The following is a 25,131-nucleotide window of genomic DNA, read 5'->3' on the forward strand; positions in this document are numbered from 1 at the left end:
AGTCTGATCCCTTTTGGTTCAGGTACTACTAAGTCATTGTGCAGGCTCATTTCAGTTTCTTGCAACTAAAGGAAACCGATGATATTACAAACGGAATCATGCAGACCTGAGGGAAAGGCAACCCCTGGCAAGGGCTGAAATGTCCTTTATTATAAAGCCAGACAACCAGTTGCCAGTATTTATCAGAAAGTATGAGCAGAGAACCCAGACTGTACTGTGTACAGGAGGCCAGGTCGGCAATGTAAAAAGCAGAAGCAGGCCCCATAGTGGGACGATGCAATTCAAAGGGAATGCAAGGGGCATTGGCCAATCACTTGGAACATTAATGGGACTGGACAAAATAACAGGAAATGTACAAAAGGGGATTATCTGGCACTGACGTCTATCAGGAGCTGGTGGGTGGGGGTGCAAGAGGAATTGATTGGAGGAGACCTGGGAGGCATTTTCTATCTCAACTTCACCAGGGCCTTGTCTACACTAGAGAAGAAATAAGTTTGTAATTGAACTGGATGCACTGAAACAGTTTAAGACAAACATTTCAGCACCAACATGTGAAACGGATTGGTTTCACCCTGCACTCACACTAGCGTTGTCCTAAGCCATTTCAGCTGCAATGGCCACTGGGTATCTGCCTACAATTCCTAGCCCAGCTCCTGGAAGCATTCTAGATTGCAGAAGGCTATCAAAATGAACCAGTGGCTCTTTGACTGGTTATTAAACCCGCTGACGGATGGGCTGTCTAATTATTTATTAGACCAGTTAGGGCATTTCTAGGTGTAGACACAAGTCTTCTACAAATGTTCTAGAGGCTTTAACCAATTTAATCTCTCAAGTGTGGACCAGGCCAAAGGAGCAGTCAGTGGGCCCTGACTAGGTGTGGAAGGGATGGGTTGCAGGCAGGCTGAGCTGTGTTTGCGGCTTCATATTGGAAACCCTGTGCTTCACTCAGGAGATGTTAACTAACCGGCCGTGGGGTCTGGGAAGCTCCATGGAATTCCCCGCCGGCAGTGGGGGCTGGGGATCCCCGGGGAATCCCCCACCACCCATGGGGGCTGGAGAGCTCTGGGGAATCCCTTGCCATCCACAGGGGCTGGAGAGCTCTGGGGAATCCCCCGGCACACACGGGGGCTCGGGAGCTCCGGTGAATCCCCGCCACACACGGGGGCTTGGGAGCTCTGGCGAATCCCCCGCCTCCAATGGGGGCCAGGAAGCTCCGGGGAATCCCCCGCCACCCTGCAGGACTGAGAGCTGGGGTGCGGGGGGCAGCTGGGACAGTCTTCCACTGCTGTGGCGCCTGGGCTGCTGCGGGGCCCCATTATCACGGAGGTCACAGAATCTGACGTACTCGTAGCCTTAACTATCATCCAACAGCTAATGGTACTTCCACTTCTGTGTGCCATCCTCTCCTCACCCATATCACCCTCCCACCCCTTACCACAGGAAGGAAAGGAATAGCCTACATACCCTAAAAGCTTAGCAGGGCACGGGGCTTTCAAGACAGGTTTGTATCCAAAAGAATGGAGGATTGTGTAATGCTCATTACATCGTCCTATAGGGTGTTCCTCATGAGAGGAGGTGCAGGATTTACACAACCTTGGAAAGAGGTGAATCAAATTTTGTAACAAACCCCAAAATTAAGTAAAGGGCATCAAAGGGACCAATGGCGAGAGGCGCTGAGCTACCCAGGGCACCCATCAACTTCACCTGTAGCTGCGTGTGCCCCCAGCACCTCTGGAGACCAGACCCAAGGTGCACAAACATTTTAGTGAGCTACATTTCTGATTTTGGGTGGAAACAACATGGGGGGGAGGGGAGCCAAAATCCCAAGTTAAGTGTGTCTATTTCAGATGAGTTTGGCTCGGAGTTGTTTCTTCAGAGGGGAGATCCCCACAGAAACATGACCACTCCAAGCAAAACCACTAAAACTTCCACACAGCTCCCTTCAAACCTAAAAGCTATTCCTCCAGGCAAATATCACCCACTTGGGATGCATACCACCACCTCCAAGAACATTGCTTTCAGCTCAGGAACATACTTATGTGGCATCTCAAACCATGATATGAAGCGCCCAAAGATGCTCTTGCACGGGTCCGGCATAGCCAGGGTTCCAAACTCCGAGACCACGATCCGATTGTGCCGGCTGTTAGTCACATAGGAATCACTCTGCAGGAACTTGCTCCTGTAAGTCACGATGCCATTTTCCAGTTGGAACTGATGCAGCAGGGCCATGCCATCAAACCAATGGTTAAATCTTCCAGCAGAGCAGAGAAACAAAATCACAGAAAGAAGGCTCAGTGTGGTGCCACATCCTCCTATGCCTTCTCCTAAATCCCTGGTGTTTGTTATGATCTGTGCTATAATCTGAGAACCGGATCCTACAAACACTTTGTGTGTGTGTGGGTGGAAGAGAGCATGAACGCAATGGAAAAACTCAGACATGCAGCTACTCATGTGCCTACATGTCTGAAGGCTTGGGGTCCAAGTTTAGAGACACGCTAAAATTCTCAAAAGCATCTGGGGGTTCGTCTACTCAGCAACCGACAGCAAGTCTTGGACCCCAGGTGCTAAAAATAGCTGTGTAGACATTTGGGCTCAGGCTGGAACGCAGGCTCTAAAACAGGGCTGGCCAACCTGTGGCTCCGGAGCCACATGCGGCTCTTCACAAGTTAATACGCGGCTCCTTGTACAGGCACCGACTCCAGGGCTGGAGCTACAGGCACCAACTTTCCAATGTGCCGGGGGGTGCTCACTGCTCAACCCCTGACTCTCCCCCCACTCCACCCCCTCCCCTGAGCCTGCTGTACCCTCACTCTTCCCCCTTCCCCCGAGCCTCCTGCACACCACAAAACAGCTGATCGGGAGGTGTGGGGAGGCAGTGGGAGGCGCTGGTGGGCAGGAGGCACTGGGAGCTGGGGAGGAGCTGATGGGGGGCTGCTGATGTATTACTGTGGCTCTTCGGTAACGTACATTGGTAAATTCTGGCTCCTTCTCTGGCTCAGGTTGGCCACCCCTGCTCTACAGCCTGGAGGGCGGGAGGGGCTTCAGAACCCAAGCCCAAACACCTACGCAGCTGTTTTTAGTGACGTAAGCGAGACACAACAAGTAATTCTTCTGCTCTACTCCGCGCTGATTAGGCCTCAACTGGAGTACTGTGTCCAGTTCTGGACACCACATTTCAGGAAAGACTGGACAAATTGGAGAAGGTACAGAGAAGAGCAACAAAAACGATGAAAGGTCTAGAAAATTTGGGGTCAGGAAGGAATTTTCCTCCAGGGCAGATTGGCAGAGGCCCTGGAGGTTTTTCGCCTTCCTCCGCAGCATGGGGCAGGGGTCGTTTGCTGGAGGATTATCTGCTACTTGAAGTCTTTAAATCAGGATTTGGGGACTTCAACAGCTGAGTCAAGGGAGAGAATTATTTCAGGAGTGGGTGGGTCAGCTTTTGTGGCCTGCATCTTGCGGGAGGTCAGACTAGATGATCATAATGGTCCCTTCTGACCTTAAGTTCTATGATTCTATGATTGAAAACATGACCTATGAGGGAAGATTGAAAAAATTGGGTTTGTTTAGTCTGGAGAAGAGAAGACTGAGAGGGGACATGATAACAGTTTTCAAGGACATAAAAGGTTGTTACAAGGAGGAGGGAGGAGAATTGTTCTTCTTAACCTCTGAGGATAGGACAAGAAGCAATGGGCTTAAATTGCAGGAAGGGAGGTTTAGGCTGGACATTAGGAAAACTTCCTAACTGTCAGGGTGGTTAAGCACTGGAATAAGTTGCCTAGGGAGGCTGTTGAATCTCCCTCATTGGAGATTTTTAAGAGCAGGTTGGACAAACACCTGTCAGGGACGGTCTAGATAATACTGTGTCCTGCCATGAGTGCAGGGGACTGGACTAGACGACTTCTCGAGGTCCCTTCCAGTCCTATGGTTCTATGAAGCACAACAAGCCCCATGAGTCTGGCTGTAGACCCAGGCTCTGAGACTTGCTGCCACAGGCTGCCGCTTGCAGTATAGATGTACCCTAAGGGTAAGTCTACACTGGAATAAAAAACCTCCGGCATGGCCATGGCTCTCCCGGATCAGCTTACTAGGGCTCACAGGGGTTGGGCTGCAGGGCTAAAAATTGCTGCGTAGACCTTTGGTTCTGGGCTGGAACCTGGACTCTGTGGCCCTCCCCATATCTGGGGTCCTGGAGCTCAGTCTCCAGCATGAGCCCAAATGTCTGTGCAGCAATTTTACAGCCCCGCAGCCTAAGCACAATGAGCCCAAGTCAGTTGACCTGGGCCAGCCACGGGTGTTTAATTGCTGGGTAGACATACCCTAAGCGGCACATTTCCAAAAGTGACTTTAGGCACCTAGAACAGGAGAACTTGTGGCACCTTAGAGACTAACAAATTTATTTCAGCATGAGCTTTCGTGAGCTACAGCCCACTTCTTCGGATGCATAGAATGGAACACACAGACAGGGGATATTTATACATACAGAGAACATGAAAAGGTGGAAGTAGCCATGCCAACAGGAAGAGTCTAATCAATTGAGATGAGCTATCATCAGCAGGAGAGATAGCCTGAGTCCCATTCACTTTCAATGACTCAAGCTCCTAAGTGCCTAAGTGTCTTTTGAAAATGTGCCTTAGTGCTTTTAAAAACATTACCCACAAACTTTCATGGACTGAAACTATGTTGTTCTACAAAGCCCCTGCATGCTTATGGTGCTGCAGAAATAGAACACATATTAGGGCTTGTCTTCATTAACACTTAGTGCATGGCAAGCTAGGGTATAAATCTATCCCCAGGAGCCTGCTGTGCGCTGAATGTCTAACCCTAGTACGCTTTGATCTACTCCTGTTTTGTTATTTAAAGCCCCTTGAGCAAGAAACAATCTGGGAGCAAAGGGCCAAACTACAGCACTTTGCAGAATTCCATCCCCTCCGCAGAGGAGAAGATGTCCTGCCACGCCTTTTGAAGAAGACCAGTTTTTCAGAGGTAGAACATCAGGTACGCAGATCTCCATCAACCACTCTTGTTCCCATCCAGTCAATGTGAAGATGAGCCAGCTCTGTGGGTTTGCTTGAGTGACAGACTCTCAGTCATACACTGGCTTGGGTTCTAACTTATTAAAAATATAGATCGACTTTTGTTTTGAAATGGAAGAACACCAACCAGTGTGAGGGCTGGGTTGGTTTTTAAAGCCACACAGACAGCTTAGTGTAATCAGGATGGCAAATGATGCCTGGGATTGCAGGGTGGGAGTGGGAAGTGGCTGTTACAGACAGAGCACTGGGAGTCAGGATGTCAGGGTTTCATCCCCAGCTTTGTTAGCTCATGATGTGGCCTTCAGCTGGTCACAGTCTCTGTGTCCCCACCTTTAAACTGTGGAAAAACACCTTCCTACTTCCCAGAGAGGTCATGAGGATTAATGAACGGGGCTAGTAAAGGTTCTGAAAGCTTCTAGATGAGAGAAGAATTTGCATTAGAAGAATGGGATCTACAGGCATTTCCTCATGGTCACATGGTCACACATCTTCAGAGCTAAGGAAGGCCCCTAATGGCTGCGATGCATTTGTGAAGGTGCCTTCTAGGTTTGACCAACCCCCAGCCTGGGATCATTAGAAAGTACGATCAAATCTGGACTTACTTCTCCTCTCCAAACTCAAACTTCCCAGGCCCGTTCCTTAGCAGGCTGCCAGTAAGCCACTTGGGAATGTGCCCTTTGACCTTTGTCAGGATGGGCTGAGGAGTCTCTTCCACACTTCTCATTAGTGGGGAGATGCATTGCAAACCCTTCCGGTTGCTGAAGGTGACCGGCTCCTGTTGTGGGCTCGGCAGAACGTCCTTTAGAACTACAAAGAACAAACAAGAAGTTAGAAGACAGCAAGCGACTAAGGCCCTTAGTGCTAAAAGCTAGAGACTGACAGCCACCAGCCTAGATACCTGCAACTTGGGCTTGGAGTTCCATCCTGCAAATAACCAAAATGTAACAGATGTTCAAAATAAAGTTCTGCTTCAAAGTGTCTGTCAGCCATAGGGAGCTGAAAATTCAGTGCATTAAATCTTACCGCGATTAATCCAGCACAGACACCTGCAAGGTGCTTTTATATGTTGCAGAGAGGGAGGAAATGAACTTTTCAGGAAGACTAAGCTAAAATAATGTATTTGAACATGTAACAACAACAAGGAGGGATACAGACATTTGTTACGACCACCTGGAGATAGAGACTACAACGTGCCCAGAAATAAATAGATTGCAACCTAAATAGAGAAAACACAAAGTGGTGCTTATAGATTCCCCAGCAAACCTCATGCTGAACTCCTCCAAAGGCTCCGCTCTTCCACCAACACCAGTGCAAGAGGATCTATTACAGATTCTATGCAAGCAGCTAGGTCTCCCCACTGAGTGATGGTTCATTGCACTACCAGGTGGGCTGGGCACAATGCAGGTAAGGAAAGCAATACAGAGGAGCCACCTCAGCACTCCTACAGACCAGACCCAGGCTCAGCCAGCCTGGGAGCAGCGTGCAGACTACATGCTCAGTCCTGGGGTTTTCCAAGGAGTGGTGGGAGATGATGCATCGGTGCAGGGCAGTACCTCTCAGTCAAGCTGTTGAGGCTCCATTATAAAATGTGTTTCTCTGTTCACCTAGATACCTTGGTAACGGGTGCATTTAGAAATGCAGAGGAGACTGGCCACAGGGGAACATTTATGTACAGCTTGTTACTTAGTTAACTGGCTCCCATGGCCCCATGGCGGCTCTGAACACACACTGTAAAGGCACAAAGAGCAGGAGAGCAAGATCACAATGTTCATGCCCTAGGGGATACATGCAGCTTCTCAGAGATGCAACAAGTCAGATGTCGCACATGACTCAGTGGGTGGGGAAAGGGCACATCTGAGTATCTGCCGGGGATGTGCCTAGTCACATCTAGGCAAAAAGCACTTTAGTTCCCTAACAGTCATGCCTGCTACTTGCTGTTGGAAACCAAGAAGGATTAGCTTTGTTTGTAAAAAATAAAACAAACTCTCTGTATAGGTGCTGACTGGGATATGGGATTGGTCACCTCCATAAAAGCCACCTTTAGAACAAACAGGCTTCTCTCAAACTGGGCATGCATTTGTCATGCAAGACCCCTTTTCAATCGTGGCACCAGCAAATCACCTGCTAGGCAGAAAGTCCCCTGTGCTGCAACAACTGTAGAACAAAGGTCAACTGCATCTTAGTAGCTTTCTCCTCTATTTGACAGATTGCATTCTTTCCCCTTTTTGTGGCACTGTTCTCTATTAAGGCTCCTGTTTCTTACCTGCTCTGAGAGCCAGACTGCTTCCCCTCCACTGGGGGGATGCCAGTGTACATACAGAATTAGATGTACAAAGCTGTTTAACCTGAGGGGGTAACCGAAGGCAGAACTTGCCCCAGGGATATCACTGCTGTATGAGATATGACTGTTTTGGCAATGCAATTAGTTTGTACTTTATCAACTCTTAACTTACAGCAAGGAGCCCTATAATCCTGTAAACTATTTCCTTGCCCTCCATTCTGCTCCGCTAGCTACTGAGACAATGTTATTGTAAACCTAACTCTATCCATAGTCTAGATTCTGTCCTTCTCACCTACACTCAGAGCTCACTCCCTTCCCCATTTCTCAATCTGCAGATCTGTGCATCTCTCTCCTCAGCTGAGCCACACCTGCCTCGAGGCAACATTCCCAGTGCCCAGTAAGTGCAATCTTTCCACCATTCAGCCACCGTGCAGACAATGCTGTGCTGCCTCTCAGCTGCTCTCCTTATCATCATGCAAAAGGTACTGTTAGTATCTAATATTTGTATGGCAGGAGCACCTATATCAGGCTCCACTGTGCCAGGCACTGTGCACACTTGTAACAAAAAGATGGACCCTGCTCCAAAAGCGTATAAGCTTCTAAGTACACTAGGCTTTTAAGAACCTAGGGATCCCAGCTCGCTTAGGAAGCAGGGCTGGTGGCATAGCACAGAGAGTGACTCCATACACACCAGTTCTGAAAAGGTGAATGGCCCTTACTGGAAGAATGCTTCCATTCACAGTATCTCCACTAACTTCTCTTGCTGCTCTATGGCCCTGTTTAAGGCTGTATACAGTGGGGCCATCTTGGCCATTAAACAGATGAGAGGGAATTTTAGAAAGAAAAGAAAATCCCATTTTCAAGCATTCTCATTGTCCCTACGGGGCAAGGGTTTGACCATAAAAATCAGTCTGGTTCCATTGTCCATGCTGGTCTCATTCCCATGCCTTTGTTGTCAGTTGCATCCAGTCAGAAGCCTTCATGCAAATTAGAGTGACACCCTCACAGCAGCAGCATCTGATTCCTCCATTGATTTGCACTGTGCTGTTGCTGAGATATCACGACGATAAGTACCCTAGAAATACATAACTAGAAAGGCAGACCCCAAAATGGGTGTAGAACAATGAGACCGTCAGCAACGATTAGTAGGGTCAAGTCGGGAGAAATCCTCTTCCCACGACAGCTCTATAAAGTAAATAACTTCCCAGGCTGGAAGGGCTTTGACTTCTCATTTACAAGCCCAGCATGCTGATTCCGTGCCTGGACTGGAGAGGGGAAGGATGGCCCAGTGGTTATGATGCTGGCCCGTGTGCTTGACTCTAGTTCAATTCCCTGCTCTGCCGCAGAATTCCTGTGAGACCTCAGACAAATCACACAGGGTGTATTTACGCTGCAGCTGGAAGCAGGTAGACAGACTCACACTAGCTCTATTCCAGCTCATGTGTTATAGGTAGCAGTGTGGACCTTGTGACATGGGCGGCAGCTTGGGCTAACAACCTGAGTCCAATCCTGCCCAGTCCCTGGGGTCCAAGCTCAGGTGGCTAGCCTGTGTCCACACTGCTATTTTTAGCACACTAGCTCAGGCCTCAGTGGCATGAGTCTGTCTACCCAGACTGGGAGGTTCACTCCTAGTTGCAGTGTAGACATACTGTTAGTCTCTCTGGGACTCAGTTCCCCACCTGTATCTCCATGATCTGTGCAGAGGTAATAAAGCCAAAACACTTGGCATGGCAATCCTGCTGCCTGCCAGAAGAGCTTACTGGGGAGTTAGACCCAGATTGTCTAAGGTATTTAGGCCCTAACTCCTACTGAAATTAATGGGAGTTAGGTTCCTAAGTACCTTTGAGGATCTGGGCTTTAGTCTTGTTATCCAAAGACCAAACAGGCCTTCAGATGGGAGCATCAGAATCCTGGAACTGTTCTGTATCCCTAGCAGTGCAAAAGCTTGGCGTGGGAGTGACCAGTTCTCCAGAAGGGGCCTGGTTGCACACATTAGCATACACCTTTCTGATCCCTGAGGTGGAATCAGCCAGCCCCATGCCTACGTATTACAGCATCAGAGCTGAACAGTGAATAAAACCTGCTGCAATAATTCTGTTTTCAAGGTATTTCCACTATACCTGTCACTGTCCTATCTGAGTCTTAGTTTTTATACCAATCCACGTAGGTGGTTTTGCCATAGACCCAAATTCTCTCTCCTCTCATCATTTCTGGTAAAGTATTTTTAAAAGAGTCCCTGATTACAACATCTTATGCTGTAAAGACAACAGTTAGTGCCATGCACAGCAACAAAGAACAAGCTGAACACAGATGCCTGGAATGAGATGTCCTCCAGTTGAAGTCTTTAAATCAAGACCAGACATCTTTCTAAAAGATTCACTTCCCTTCAACCACAAGGTATTGTGCTGGATGCAGGAACGGCTGGGTACAATTCTTCAGCCTCCATTATGCAGGAGGTCAGAATGGATGATCACAATGGTTTCCTCTGGCTAAGAACTATATACACAAAACGATGGGGTTTAAATTAGCTGTTACAACTCAAGAACAATATCTTGGAGTCATTGGGGATAGTTCTCTGAAAACATCCACTCACTGTGCAGCAGAGGCCAAGCAAAGCTAACAGGATGTTAGGAACCATTAGAAAAGGGATAGATAATAAAACAGAAAATATCATAATGCCACTATATAAATCCATATATGCCCACACCTTGAATACAGTGGGCAGTTCTTGTCATCCCATCTCAAAAAAGATATATTAGAATTGGAAAAAGTACAGAGAAGGGCAACAAAAATTATTAGGAGTATGGAATAGTTTCCATACTAGGAGAGGTTAAAAAGACTAGGACTGTTCATCTTAGAAAAGAGATGACTAAAGAGATATGATTGAGATCTATACGCATACATAAAAAAGCATGTATGGTATGGAAAAAGTGAATAGGGAAGTGTTATTTACCCCTTCATATAACACAAGAACTAGGGGTCATCCAATTAAATTAATAGGCAGCAGATTCAAAACAAACAAAAGGAAGTACTTCTTCACAAAATACAGTCAACCTGTGGAACTCATTGCCATGGGATGTAGTGACGGTCAAAGGTATAACTGGGTTCAAAACAGAATTAGCTGAGTTCACAGAGGATAGATCCATCAATGGCTCCTAGCCAAGATGGTCAGGGACATAACCCCATGCTCCAGGTGTCCCTGAACTGCCAACTACCAGAAGCTGGGACTGGACCACAAGGGATGGATCACTCCAAATTCCCTGTTCTGTTTATTCACTCTGAAGCATTTGGCACTGGTCAGTCAGAACACTGGCTATTGGGCTAGATGGACCATTGGTCTGACCCAGTATGGCCATTCTTATGTTCTTGAAATCTGTGAATCTGGTCTGCACTCAAAAATTGCTCACTGCTAACAATGGATGTCAGTCACAAGTTCAGCAGCACAGTTTAACAACTAGCAGAGTCCAAGTCAAATTATGGACATCAGTGCTGTTATTTTCACAGCACACAGATAATTAGATAAGCACATAAATACCCTTGCTGAAAGGTTGCAACATAACACCACTTCATTTCTTAGAATTCAGAACAATAACACACAAGAACCGCAAAACAGAGAGAGAAAAAACAGACTACTCTCTACAGCAGTGAGACAAAGCTCACCCTATCTTGCTTTAAACTGGCTCTTTCCAGATTTATACCAATTGCTCTGACTGCAAGCAGGACCAGAAACCTTGAGCCCCACCTTCAAGTGATAGTTTGCAGCTCCCACATTCCTCAGACCAGCACAAGTTTTGTTTCAGACACCCGTGGTTAAAACTTAAACCAAGCAGAGGTTAACCAAGGGTTTCCAGAATCATGCTGAAAAGTTTAGACTGCTGTACCTTTGCTGTTAGACTGCACCTGAGCCCAGTGCTGGCACCCATTGTCAGCAATGTGTAATTCTTCCTGATATAGACCGGGATAGAGTGGGCTGAGGTGGTTCATGGTATTATTATTTTTAGTCTATGGTAACCCCCACAGTGTCCTGGATGCTTTCCTGACATTCAGGAAGGGACAGTGCCTGTCCCCAGAGCTTACAGTTACACACAGTAGCAAGAGGTATGGGGAAATGAACCCTTAAAGAGGAAAGGGACGTTGCTTAGTGCACATTGACTAGGAGGCTATTCTGTGTGAAGGAAGGGGCAATCTGGAGCCAGCATGCTGGGGAAAGCAGGCAGGCAAAGGGAGCAGCCGGAACAGGAACCTGGGCAGAGCATAAGGAGCTGGGCACGTAGGAAGAGATGAGGAAATGTGGTTATTTGAAGACATAAAATGACACACAGAGCTTTTCTTGGGCTTTCGACATGCAGCTGGGCCAAGCCCTGAAAGGGAGGAACAGCAAAGATATGATGCAGGAGAATGGAAGTCAGGAGAGCAACAGAAGGGACGCTGGCAGGAGAGCCCAGGTGGGCTGCAGTAGGCTTGGAGGTTGGGCACACCCCTGGCTAACTGAGCCACCTATTTATCCTGTAAGGGGGTGTTGTGTCTTTTGCTCCTTACCCAACAAATGTAATATGAAGGAACTATATGAGCACAGTTAGGGGTGCTTACTATGTAGATTGAACATGCCAGGCCTAGCTCCATACACACAGGTGGCTTCTGAAACATAAGAAACACTGAGGGCTACTAGAGAGTTCACCAATTATTTAAAGGGATACTACCCCAATTCTTCTACACTACAGGGGGAATCTTTGCCCTCAGGGGACTTTAGACCTCAGTCTCTGACCCTGTGCCTTGCAGAGAGAGCTAAAACATGACCAATATAAACCAGCTGCTGAGATTGGACTGGGTTCCACGTTTGGAGCATGAATGGGCAGATTTTACCTAGGGAATATCATGTGCATCACAGACTGAGGAGAAGCATTTCAGAGGAATTCCCTGGTTCAAATGGCCACACAACCCAGTTAACAGGTGCAGCAGCCTCACAGCAGGCACAGACTGAGGAGAACTCTCTTAAGCCAACATTTATTCAGTTTGTGGGCTCAGCAGCCCAGCTGGCAAGGCCTCATCAGCACAAAGAGACAGATGTGGTTCAGCATTTCGTTTAGATTAACCTGTGCTGACTAAGGTTTAGCTGTAAGCATAACAAGGACAAACAGTGGCCAGCAATGGTACAGCTAAGCCCCTTCCTGAAACAGAGCCATTTCCTAGTGCAAGCAAGGCCTGAGGTTGAAGAAATTCTAGACAATATTAAATTTCCACCTAGTATGAGGTGGCATTTCCTATCAGGAAGCAATTCCTATTGACCAGACCGGTCACTTTCACCACCTCAACTGTATCTTCCAGTCTCCCTCCTTTAATCCTTGAGATTAAATTAAATTGCTGCACAAATTATAAGTAAATCTCCAAAGCCGGATGTCTACTTCTTTGGAGACAAATTCAGCAATCAGTACAAGATAACAGAGGAAGAACAATTCAAAAGAAACTGGTTGACAAGCTGAAGCTGAACTTTTGTAAGCTACTAAGGATAGGTAAAGACTGCATGTTGCCCTGAAGAGATGTGGCAATTTACCCTCCTACAATGTGGGTATCTGGCTCACCAATCCTCAAATCCTGATTAGAGCTCTAATAGGAGAGGGCAGCTAGATAAATAAGTCAGGCTGCAAGGCTAAAGTAATTATCCTGCAGCGTACAGCAGCCTCTCCCTCTTAAACCTCAATTAAATTATATTAAATTCCATATAAAGTATTTCATCAAATCCCAACATTAGTGCTGATAAAAACCCATTAGAAAGAAAGAGAGGGAGTCTTTTCATACAAGCTGAAATATGAGGGCTATACCGACTGATAGAGGCATTTAGAAAGGAGTTGGTTTAGATAGTCTAGCTGTAAAACATTTTCATTTCAAATTTTTAAACAGAGAGGCAGCAGTTTCCACTAAATAGATATTTCTGCAGCGTTGTTATGGTCTAGGATCCAGAAGGGGAACTGAGTAGACTGCCTGGGTTTCCTTGTTCAGTAGATTTTTCCCTATCTCCAAAATGTGAGTTCCCTAGCTCATCTCTCATCACCTAACCTCCCCAAAAACGCCCCCCCCTCAACTCACACAAATCAGATTTCGGCAGAATTCAAGGACAAATCACATCACATTCTTTTAAGCAGTGTTTGGCTCAAAGAGGAGCTGGGTTTGTCCACAGAAGCTTAAGCTGAGAGCAGAGTTACATTTATAGCCTTAGAACAGTTAACAGTAAGGCAACCAGGTGGCAAAACTACCATAAAGTGATATAATTTTAAGATGGAGACCCGGATACCACTAGAAAAAGGCAACATACAAAAGGAAAACAAGTGGCCTTTGTACTCTGCTTCTTAATGAGATGAACAAAGCCTGATGTATTCTTTGTTAAACATTTGTTTTAATCAGAAATCCCTCAAAATCCTGCTTTTCATGGAAAACTCTATGGATAACTGGAGAGCCAGCAGGATTATGGCTGACTCCAGAGAAGTGATACCAGCTAGAGCAGGCCTGCACAACATACGGCCCGCGGGCCGCATGCAGCCCGCGGAGCCTCACTGTGCGGCCCGCGGGGGAATTCTAAATCCCCCGCACACGGCACTCTGCGGGCAGCCCAGAGCCCTTTGAATCCCTGCCGTGGCAGGGAATCAAAGGGCTCTGGGCTCCCTGCAGGGGCAGGGAGCCCAGAGCCCTTTAAATCCCAGCCGCGGCCAGGAATCAGAGGGCTCTGGGCTGCCCGCAGCGGCGGGGAGCCCAGAGCCCTTTAAATCCCATCCGTGGCTGGGAATCAGAGGGCTCTGGGCTGCCCGCAGAGATTCCCAGCCGCAGCTGGGATTTAAAGGGCTCAGGGCTCCCCACGGCTGCCTGCAGCCCAGAGCCCTTTGAATCCCAGCCCTCAGCTGCTGTTTGCCCCCTCCCCGGACCCCTGCCCCCCAGGACCCCCACCCCCTATCTAAGCACCGCTGGTCCTTGTCCCCTGATACCCCTCTCCTGGGCCCCCTGCCCCTAACTGCCCCCCAGGACACCAGCCCCTATCTAAATGCCGCTGCTCCTTGTACCCCGATTACCCCCTCCCGAGACCCCTGCCCCTAACTGCCCCTTGGGACCCCAGCCCCTATCTAAGCCTCCTTTCTCCTTGTCCCCAACTGCCCCCTCCTGAGACCCTCCCAACTTCCCCCCAGGACCCACCCCCTACCTGTCCCCTGATAAACCTCTGGGATTCCCATGCCTATCCAATTGCTGCCTGTCCCCTGACTGTCCCTCTGAACCTCTGTCCCATCCAACCCCCCCTGCTTCCTGTCCCTTGACTGCCCCCCGGAACCTCCTACCCCTTCTCCAACCCCCAGCCCTCTTACTGTGCCACTCAGACCAGCGTGTCTGGCTCCATGCAGCTCCAGACAGTTGCTGCCATGCTCCCCCATGGACCCCACAGCCCTCTTCTCCCCCCCACCAGCACCTGCCTTCCAGATTTGAACACCTCAGAATTCAGGAGTGCTCAAGCTCAGTTTGGGCAGCTGTTACTTCATTTCTCCCAAATCAAATATACTGATCCACTGTAACTTGCTGTAGAAAAAGTAGGATAAAATTGAGCAAGAAATGCTTATTAGCACTGGAATTGCTATTTTCAACAGCCATTGCCTTTTTGTTTGTTTGAAAGGAAGACAGTGATATTGCATTGGCAAATTCCCCATAGAAAGAAAGAGTGGAACAAAAGAATAATAAAGGCACCTCAACTTTTCCTCATTTATGGAGGACAGTCTTATAATATGCATCCAGATATCCTCCAATCACACAAGCTGAAAATTGTTCCACTTTACTGCAGCTCTGTAACCATATGGGAACCAATCCTGTCTGTGTTTTGTGCACATCCAAAATTCCGGCTGAATGACCCGCCCTGGGAGCATTACCAGTGACCCAGGGCTGGGGCAGCAGGAGGTGTCGGGGGGGCACTGGTAGAGGGGAGCCAGGACTGGGGCAGCAGCAGGGTGGAGGGAGGGCACTGGTGGGGAGGAAAGGGGGAAGCCCAGTGCTGGGGCAGCTGGGTGTGTGTGTGGGTCAGTGGGGGGAGAGCCCAGGATTGGGGCAGCAGGGAGGTACAGGGGGGAGCCCAGGGCTGGGACGGGGGGCAGCCAAATTTTTTTTTGCTTGGGGCAGCAAAAAACCTAGAGCCGGCCCTGCTGGGTTCCCCCAGCCGCCGGAGCCCTGGGCTCTTTAATTTGACCCTGAGGGCTCCCAGCCACCTCTTTAGCTGGGAGCCCCTGGTTGATTTAAAATAAAGTATCACTTCCCCACCCCCAACCTTCCTTTTTGGCCCACAGCTGTTTTGGTGGGGCGGCGCTGGGGAAGGAGGGTTTATTTCCGCAGGGCTGGGCGGCCCTGGGGCAGGGTGTTTCCGCGGGGCTGGGAGGTTTCGGCCCTCACCTGTTTTCTTCGGAAGAATGTGGCCCTCGCTGCTTTACGAGTTGTGCAGGCCTGAGCTAGAGTGAGGAAGGGATTGTTATTCAGACTGTTTAGGGGTTTTGTCATTACCTGTTTCACTCAAATGCCTGAACAAACAGCAGGAAGAAAATATCTTGTTACAGATTCAGTATTCAGCTAAGAGTTGAGACATCTCATTCTATCTCCTTGGGGTCTCCAACCAGACTACCAGCAAAAACAATACTGGTATTGCCAATTAGGTAAAAAGGGGATAGGGGGGTAGGAGGGGAACCTCAGGCCTTTTTTGCCCAACTCAAAGAATCAAAACAGGGCACAGTCCCATGTGCCTCCCTGTAGAGCTCACCTTTAAGGATGACTTGGGTATAATGAAAGCAGGTAGGGGGAGATGCTGAGGGATGGACTAACCAAGAGATCCCCACTCTAAATTATAGAGTGATTCAAGAATCCACCTTCAAATGTATCATGGCCTTTGTAAGTTAGAGCTGTGGAAGTTTCATATACACGCGGCCTTGATAGCTTTGTTTGGAGAAATATAGCTCTTCTCTCAAAATATGACACAAGAAGGCCATAGACACATGCAGTATTGGATCTTTCAATGGAAAACACTTTACTTTACCAAATGGTGGGGCCAGAGGTTGTTACATATAGCACTGAAGCCCGGAGCTAACATTCCTCAGACATTTTGTGTTGATAATTCCGTCTTTATATTTTCCATCTCCATTCTGATAAAGAACTGACTGATATTGGATTTCTTGTCATTCCTCACTAATTTAGCAACAGATTTGATTGAAGAGTTAGACTCTGGGGCTGCTCCTAAATATGTATCCTGAGATACACACTGGATAACATCATCACAAGACAGGCTTGGAAAAATATCCAAACATTTTCTACCAAAGAAAATTCAGCAGGGAATCTGGTTAATTCCTTTCTTTTATGGCTCACCTCCAGATCTCAATGGGTTATGACAGATCTCTCTGTTAAGCAAGCAGCAGCAGATTTCAAATTTTGTCACGGTAGCATACATTGCTGAGTCCCTTGGAGCTACTGCACGGAACTCCGTACGGTGGCTTCTTCCTGTCTCCTGTGGTGGGTGTTACAACGGTGGGTGATCAAAACTTCAGTGGGGACTCCTGCCCCCAGCATCCATATTCCTGTCACAACCCACTGACACTTCCCTCATACAATAGACTGCCTGCAGAAACACTGCTGTTTACCGATGGTTTCCCCAGCTCTAAACCTGCATTTTCCATTTATAATCTGATATAATCTGTGCAATGCATTTGCCCCTCCTGTTTATTGGCTTGCAAAACAACTAGGGATCGCCATGCTGTCTAGCAAACTCCTTGAATCATGTAATTCCTAATTTCTATTAGAAATAAAATTCCTCTACTGACCTGTCTCCAGCAGCAGTTCTAAGAGCAGGAGATCTGTCAGCCCCTTTGCAGGAGAGAGAGAAGGGGATTCTTACCTGGGATGGATTTTATCAAACAGCAGAGGAAATGTCCCACATTTGCAGGCAGGAGACTGATGGCAAACAGAAGGATTTGGGAAAACATCTGGAAGATCCTCAGCTCTGAATAAAGCCTCAGATCCGAGGTACAAGTGCTCAAGTGGTACTGTGCAGCTAGGCACTGATGGATGTGTTGAGTAGGACGGGCTGAGGCCATCCCTTCAGAATAAAAGTTTTGAGTGTCTGTCTGTACAATGGTAGGGATGAGCCTGCACAGTGCAGCGGCTAGCTAAACCCGCATTGTGGTGAAGTGCATGTGCAGTGCTCTAGCTGTTCATGAGGGGGCGATTTTATTCTAAGAACCAGTCTCCCTTAGAAATAAATCCTAAGGCAAAAGCGGCTGCTCTGGAGTTATCAGTTGCTCTAGGCAGCTCAGCGGTGCTTATGTCCTTATGCAGATTGGGCTAGGTGAGTATATGAATGATGTATAGTTAAGACTGCACGTTTCCCAGCTCTGACAGGCAGAACTTCACTGAAGAGCTTTGCATAAAGCATAATAGTTTCACCAGTAAGCAAACTATCTGTAGCTTTCAGAATCATTTTCTCTTAGCTACTGAAAGTCAGGGGCTCCCAGCAGAGACTGTTCTGTTCAGATCCTGATAAAGAATTATTAGCACTTAGTATTTTTTAAACTATTTCTGCAAAATACTTTCCAAGCATGAGTCAAACCTCAAAACATTCACATATGGCACTATTCCTATTTTATATTAGCAAATTGAAGCATGGAGTTATCAGGTGCATAAGTTACGTCGCAGTAGTACTGATGCCATGATACTTTATTGCGAGTGGTGCTGAGGGATGTGGGAGTGCACATAAGGAGGGAAGAAACAATATATGTGCCCGGGTACCCAGGGCTCCAAGCAACCTTGATAAAGGATGGCATCTTTTTCTTTCTAAAATCCTTTCCACTTAGTCTCAGCAGTCATTTCACGAGCTGGGTGACCTTTTTTACCTAGACTCTGAAGCATCTCAGAATTTTAGAACATACCATTTGCCATATCACATTAGACCAATAGTCAAATCAGATATCCTGCCACTGATAGTAACCTATATTCTATTTTAGAAGAAGGTGGCCCTTTCTCCACACACTATATTGTACTGGACAGCAGTGATCACTTTGCACCACAATATGATTGGTATATTTGTTTGAAAACCTGATGTCAACCAATGATGTGTTATGTTCCAGTTTATTTTACAGAGAAAATCTGGAAAGATCAACGTATAATTTTAACTGTTAACTGAAACCAATGGCTTGCCAGATAAAGAGCTCATTCCCCTCTTTAAAAGTGAAAAATATTTTTTAATGAATTAGAGACCATTCAGGTCTCATTCACCAGACATGTAAAGATCTGCATTCAACAATGAAGGAGATTGCAGTGTGCTTTAATGGCACATTCAAATTATCTCTCAGCATTGACACTACTGAGCAGCTTTCAATGGACTCAACCACCACAACAGTAACTCTTGCTTTGGAGAGGAGACAAGATGTCCCCATTGTATTTTGTCTAAAGATCTTGGCCATTTAGAAAGCACTACTGTGGTCACAGCAGCAGTTCAGAGAACTGGAGCTAGCATAAGGGTTTAAATTGTTTTTAAACAATAGGCAGACAGTGAACTATAATAAATTGTAAAGTCACTCTTGAAGTTGCTTCAGAAAAAGAAATGTGAAATGTCACAGTTGGGATACTCTGATAATAGTGCATTTGTCTGATTTATAATTAATTTTTCCTCTCCATAAATATTTCTATTATATGCAATATATTTTTAAAATGTCAATTTAAAAAAAGTGTGTATTAAAATAGGGGAAATAAATCTAGTAATGCTGAATTATTGAGATAAATACTTGTTGCATTCATATATGTGCCTACATAAAGGTACAGTTAAAATAAGCAACTTGTGATGATGTGCACTGAAAGTTAGATGACAGAGCAGGCGGTGTAGTTCTTTTAGAGTTGATACCAGTTTGCCATGGTATCTGATACAGATTACATACACACTGTGTGGTGGCAATAGCCATATGCAATTTCTCATAAAACCTTGGCCACCTCACCTACACTGTGCCCACAAATCCACCTCCCACAGGTTCTCTTCTTATCTTCAAATGACATAAGTAAAAAAAGATGTCATCCAGCCATAGGAAGTTGTTCTTTCCTCAAAAAATTTACAACAGCCTAAGGCCCAGGATAGGAATATTCAGTCCTGCACTAGTGACAGGTTTATGTTCTCACACCTCCTGGCCCTTCAAACCTAAAACCAGGAGTTCACACCACTATGCAGAGACTCCCCACCATGCAATGCTTCTAACCCCAGAAGTTTCCAAGATTAAAGCTGTAACGCCTTCTCATGTAGAAAAGCTACTTTAGGTCATTTTTAGAGATGTTATGTTTTTGTTTTCTTCTCTCTCAGAGTGCTAACTGGGTAGATTCATAATAATTAAGGCACCGGTGGAGGGATACAAGAGATACTTTCAACATCTTTGTTCTGAAATATTTTTTTCTTCTTGTGAAGTATGTGCCTAAACAGAATATATGATGTTGAAGTATGAAAAACTTTTCTGAGCATATTTGGAATGAGATGCACAATTCACTTGTGTTTGCCACTGTCATCCCAAATTCTTGTCACAGTAAAACTTCTACACTGCATTATCATATACTCTGTAAATATGATATACGGTAGATTAAGTGGTTTTAAAATTGTGCTGCATCTTCATTACACAATTGAGAATTATCCCATTATATACATTGCTAGTTCTGAATGTATGTACACTTGGATACTAACTTCTCCTAGTCTTTTTGAAGCTAAAGGTTGTGACACAGTTGAAAAAGTGAGTGAAAACTGTGGGGTTATGTATCTGCCTCACTATATTTGCATCTGTAATAGTCCCTTCCTTCTCCACCTTGATTCCCCTGCAGTTGTTTGTCTCGATAAGGATATAGCGCCCTGGATGCCAGAAGCTGTGATTAGGCAACAGGAGATGGAACACTTGATGATTACCTGTTCTGTTTATTCCCTCTGAAGCACCTGGCATTGGCCACTGTCGGAGGACAGGATACTGGGCTAGATGGACCTTTTGTCTGACCCAGGACAGCCATTCTTATGTTTTTATGTAATAAATGGCCAAAAAGTGTTTTGCCCCAGCGTAGAGAGGGAACATATATTGCCACAATCCACATATGCACATAAATTCAGATCTAAATATAGTTTCCATTTGTAATTATGCAAAACCCAACATGTAAGAATAGTAATGAATCTTTCAAAACATAAGGTGCAGTTCCCTGCACTACTTTAAGCGATTGTGTTATCACACCTTGTAAGTGCTGGCTTGTCCCCAACCCATGAAGGACCATTACCAGACTCAGAGTCTCTTTTCAAGCAGTTTTATTTTTCAAACCCCAGGGTATGTCTACATTGTGTTTTAAAACCTGCAGCAGTGATTCTCAGAACCTGGGTCTACTACAGTCTCAGTCAAGCTGATTCTAAAAACAGGTGTGTAGACTGTAATGGCATGCTAGACTTTATTATACTATTCAGCCACTACATGGTGCTGTATGAAACTTCCCTTATTTAGGCTATCCTCAGCCATACCTGGCAGTACATTAAAGGATCTTATACCCAACACATCCAGTGTATCTCGCTGGGAAGGAAGCTCTGTAGCCAATCCATATCTGGTACAGGAGTCTGACTTGCTAAGTGGCAGCCCTAAAACCTACTGTGTACAAAGTTTACATAACACACATATTCAGGTTCAGGAGCCCACCCTGGGCTTCAAAGCCCATGCTCCACGAAAGCCCAAACATCTACATAGCTCAATTTTTAGTTCCACAGCACAAGCTCCATGAGCCTGAGTCTATGGACCCGGGTTCTGAAACTCATTGTCACAGATTTTAAAGTGCAATGTAGACATATCCCAAAACAACAAAACAGTTCCCCAGCCCACCCTGGGGCTACAGCTACCTGGGAATTTCCCCCTTTGCCTTTCTCAGGCCTTCCTGCTTCACATCCTATTGCACAAGAAAGGACTGAGAAAGGCAAAGGGGAAAATTCCCTGGCAGCTTGTAGCCCATGGTGGGCCGAATAACTCTTTTGTTGTTTTTGCTTATGTTTGGAAAATAAAACTGCCTGAAAAGAGATGCTGGGTGTGCCAGTGGATCTGTCGTGGGCTGAGACAAGCCAATACCTTACATGCCTATTGCTGGGAAAACAGAACCCTGAACACAAAATCAGGTAGTTAAAGGAAGGATTCTGGGAAAACATGCAAGATTGCAGTGAATACCACAGCTGTACAGCAAGTGAGAAATTATCACTACTTAGTAAGCATCATTACAGAAGATGGAAGATTGGATACTGAAGTCAGCACCAGAACAGCAAGAGCAAGACATTCTGGAAGAATAAACATCTAATCAGAAGGGACATAATTTGGAGACTAAATCCTAACTCTTAAAACTTACATTTGGCCCATATTAAATTATGGCTGTGAAACATGGACATGCCAACAATCAGTAATAAAGAAACTATAGCCTTAGTATTATGATCTTATGGAGTAATTCAGAAAATATCATGGATAGACCACATAATCAATGAAAAAGTATTGCAGATTATTGGAACACAGCAAACATTATTTAAAGAACTTATGAAAAGAAAGATTTGATTTACAGGGCAATTTTAAAGAAGTTCAGCAGGTGATGCATGTTCATGGGCACTGGAAGGGAAAGTTAATAGCAGAAGAGTATGAAGCAGAAAAAGAGATTTGGATGGATGATGTGGTATCCTAGGTAGATCATCCATAAAAAAATTAGGAGAGGACTCTACAGAATGGGTTCCATGGTTGCCAACCTCCTGTAATGGAGATGCCACAGAAGAAGAGGAAGATGTGACCGCACCCCTTCTCTTCTGCCTCTCCACACCCACTACCAAAATGAAAGTTTTAAAAAGCAGAGATAAAATCTGGGCCTCTATTGCAGTCAACTGCAAAACTCTCATTTACTTCAGCACGGCTAATATTTCACCCTAGGACTATTTGCTATTTTTAAAAGTAGATTTATATTCTGTTATTGATCTGAGATTTTACATTTTTTTTAAACTTACTAAGGCAGTACAGTTTAAACAGTAGGGGAGAAGCTTAAAGGAAAAGTAATTGCCAGTTGAGCTTTGCTGATTTGATCTGGCAGCTTTAAAGCCAATTAATTTTCAGTTCAAACCTCCCTCAGTAAAACTGGAAAGCGGATTGTGATGGGAAAGGTGCCAGTTGGAGTCCATAGGTAATTCATTCCTCAGTGTGCTTCTAGAGCAGCTTCTAGATTCATTGTAGGTGATAAAGACAGTTTTGTTTGTTTATTTCCCCAATAAATCTTGAGATATTTGAGAGAGGCGATTAGTAAAGAAATATCACCATCAGTGTGGACAAGATAATAAAAACAGCAAAATGATACTCTGGTATATCAGAGAAAGGAACTAAAATAATCAGCGAGGAAACTACTGTGCTATGAACACTATCTATCTATATAGAAGCTGTGCAGAACTAACAGGCAGCCAACAGGCACACAGAAGGAGCACACTGATACTTTTAGCCAGTAAGATGGTCCCTGCAGATTCTTTTTTCAGCTGGGAGAAACTGAAACATGAAGTCAGCCAGTCTGTCAGTTTCTACACTGATGAAAGGACTTCTATAAAATCAACAGGGAAGGAGAAACCTTTTTCTCTAAGGAAATGTTCTAAAGATTCTGGACATACTATTTTAAAGGATGTTCTATACAGAAGCTAAAACTTTATATAATTAGTAGATTTTTTTAAAATAACCAAGTTGACAACATTCCTTTAGTAGTTGCCTAAATGCACATAGGGAAAAGATGGATGTTTTGTTCTTCTTTGGAGAAATTTAATCTATCTTTAATTCCATGTATTTGCTACCCAGATAATATGATAAGCACTTTAGAAATGCATATAAGTAACTATTTCAAAGTCAGACAAACTTCATGTCTGCCCATTAAAAAAACAAAACATATCATAAGATTTTTTTTTTTATTTTTGACAATTCATTTAACTATGCAGTGTATAGTTTACTGTCTAAGTTCAGGTACTATGGACATGACAAATGACTACTTTCAACGTGTCTTTGGACTATAAAGCATACTCACTAGAACGGAGTTCCAACATATGTAACATCTTCTGCAGATGCTTATACCTTGGGTGACATAAGTTATGAATATTTTACATGAAGCAATTCAGATGCAAAAAGAATAAGACATGACTACACAAAAACAAGGATGATTCTTCAGAGATGAACACCTTGCATTTAATTGCACCTTAATGCCTGACTGTGCAATCATACTTAAAAGACGTGCACTTATCTATAAATTATAGTCCTATTAAATAGATTTTAGAATTTTGCAAAGCACTTTGGCCACAGTTCAATCGAGCTGATTCTTCGGTGGCAGATCAAAGAGGAAGAGAGGGAATGAGGGACCCACCACCAAATTTCCACCAAAGACCCAGAGGTCCCGCCCCGATACCAGACGGTATCGCCCCTTTGAATTGGCCGCTCCAAGCACCTGCTTGCTAAGCTGGTGCCTGGAGCGGCCCTGGCACCAATGAAAGTCAGATTATGTTTACTTAGGTGCTTAAATAAGGATTTAGGTGTCTACATTCAGAAACAAGAGTGCTGACCTGTCCTTTTTATCATCATCATACTTTATAAAGTAAGCATTTTGGATGGAGTTTTGTAAAACTATAAATAACCACAATTTTTCAAGTTTTCTTTTTTTTTTTTAAGTCAAATTCTTAGTCTAAGATAAACATTTTAGAGTAGTAAACAAAAATATTATATTAGTTGGTATTATTTCTAAATTAAGGTTGATAATTCCAGTGTCTTCACATTTTGATTTTGTCTAAGTTAAGGTGGAAGGTCTGGCAAGACAAACATACAATCCATAGTGGTGCACATTAAATATTAACATGTTAACAGTGATGCCATCTGTAAATTTAAGTTTATGAAGGTTATGACAGCAGCTACCATGGCATTCTACAAACTTTAGTTGTCTTATACATACCTCTCCCATTCTCCCAAGTTAACCTTTTACAGTACCCCTTAACAGCAATATAATAATTTATTTTAAAAGAGAATAGGTAAAATTGTTAAGCTAACGTAATATTCTTAAAAAAGGTTGCAAAGTAAGAAGGAGACTAAGGTTCAGATTTTCAAAGATATTTAGGCATCATCCTACAGGACTTTCTAGTGGTTCTCTTTATTAATTAGTCTGGCAAACTGCACAAATGATATCCTGTACATTTTATGAATCATCGTTTGAACTCAGTCAATAGACAGTGAAGAAAAATTGTTCAAATACTACTTAAGTATTAAGTAAATTGTATATACGCCACACAATACTGACATAGTATGGGGTTAATTTTCAATATATTGCCTGGGAATTTGGCAATGTGACCCAAACTACTGTTAACGTTACCCTATGATTCGTTTAAAATCAATAGAAGAGCTAAAGTGTATTTTCAAATAAATCTTGCCAAAAGCTATTTTTACACTCTTCATGGAATAAGATCCTTGATAGCTCCCTCATTCCAAAGCTTCCTTCCTCTCTCTATGTTCTGAGACCAAAAAAAAAATATTTATTCTAGTAAGAATTGTTTGTAGAATCAAATCCGCAGTATAAAAACAAACAATAACAGAAAATCAGTAAATGGAAAAACAATTTAAAGGCTATTTTCATTTATACTGTTAGCCAAGTTTGATAAGGGATGTCATGTAAGTTCTGGGGGGAAAATTTAATCATGACAATGTTTGATAAAATCCCCCCCTCTGTTCTCCTGTGATAGCTCCAAGCCCTAGGATCTCTTTATTTTGTTCTTCCCATCTTTTCAACATG

General features: G+C 44.8%; 1 protein-coding gene across 2 annotated transcripts in view; it reads right to left on the reverse strand.

Moving 5' to 3' along the window:
- LOC123354922 (beta,beta-carotene 9',10'-oxygenase-like) overlaps positions 1-25,131 on the reverse strand; it is a 45,293-nt gene that overhangs the window by 16,840 nt on the left and 3,322 nt on the right. Inside the window, exons 1-3 of one of the 2 annotated variants that reach the window (XM_044997322.1) lie at positions 17,213-17,418; positions 5,636-5,840; positions 2,040-2,251 (exon numbers count right to left, since the gene is read on the reverse strand). In XM_044997322.1, coding sequence (XP_044853257.1) covers positions 2,040-2,251; positions 5,636-5,840; positions 17,213-17,411 — 616 coding nt within the window. In that variant the 5' untranslated portion in view covers positions 17,412-17,418. Of the gene's footprint in view, positions 1-2,039; positions 2,252-5,635; positions 5,841-17,212; positions 17,419-25,131 lie in introns of those variants that run through there. The other variant, XM_044997323.1, reaches the window with a different exon arrangement.

The sequence above is a fragment of the Mauremys mutica genome, chromosome 22 (assembly GCF_020497125.1).
Source record: "Mauremys mutica isolate MM-2020 ecotype Southern chromosome 22, ASM2049712v1, whole genome shotgun sequence".
Lineage (NCBI taxonomy): Eukaryota > Metazoa > Chordata > Testudines > Geoemydidae > Mauremys > Mauremys mutica.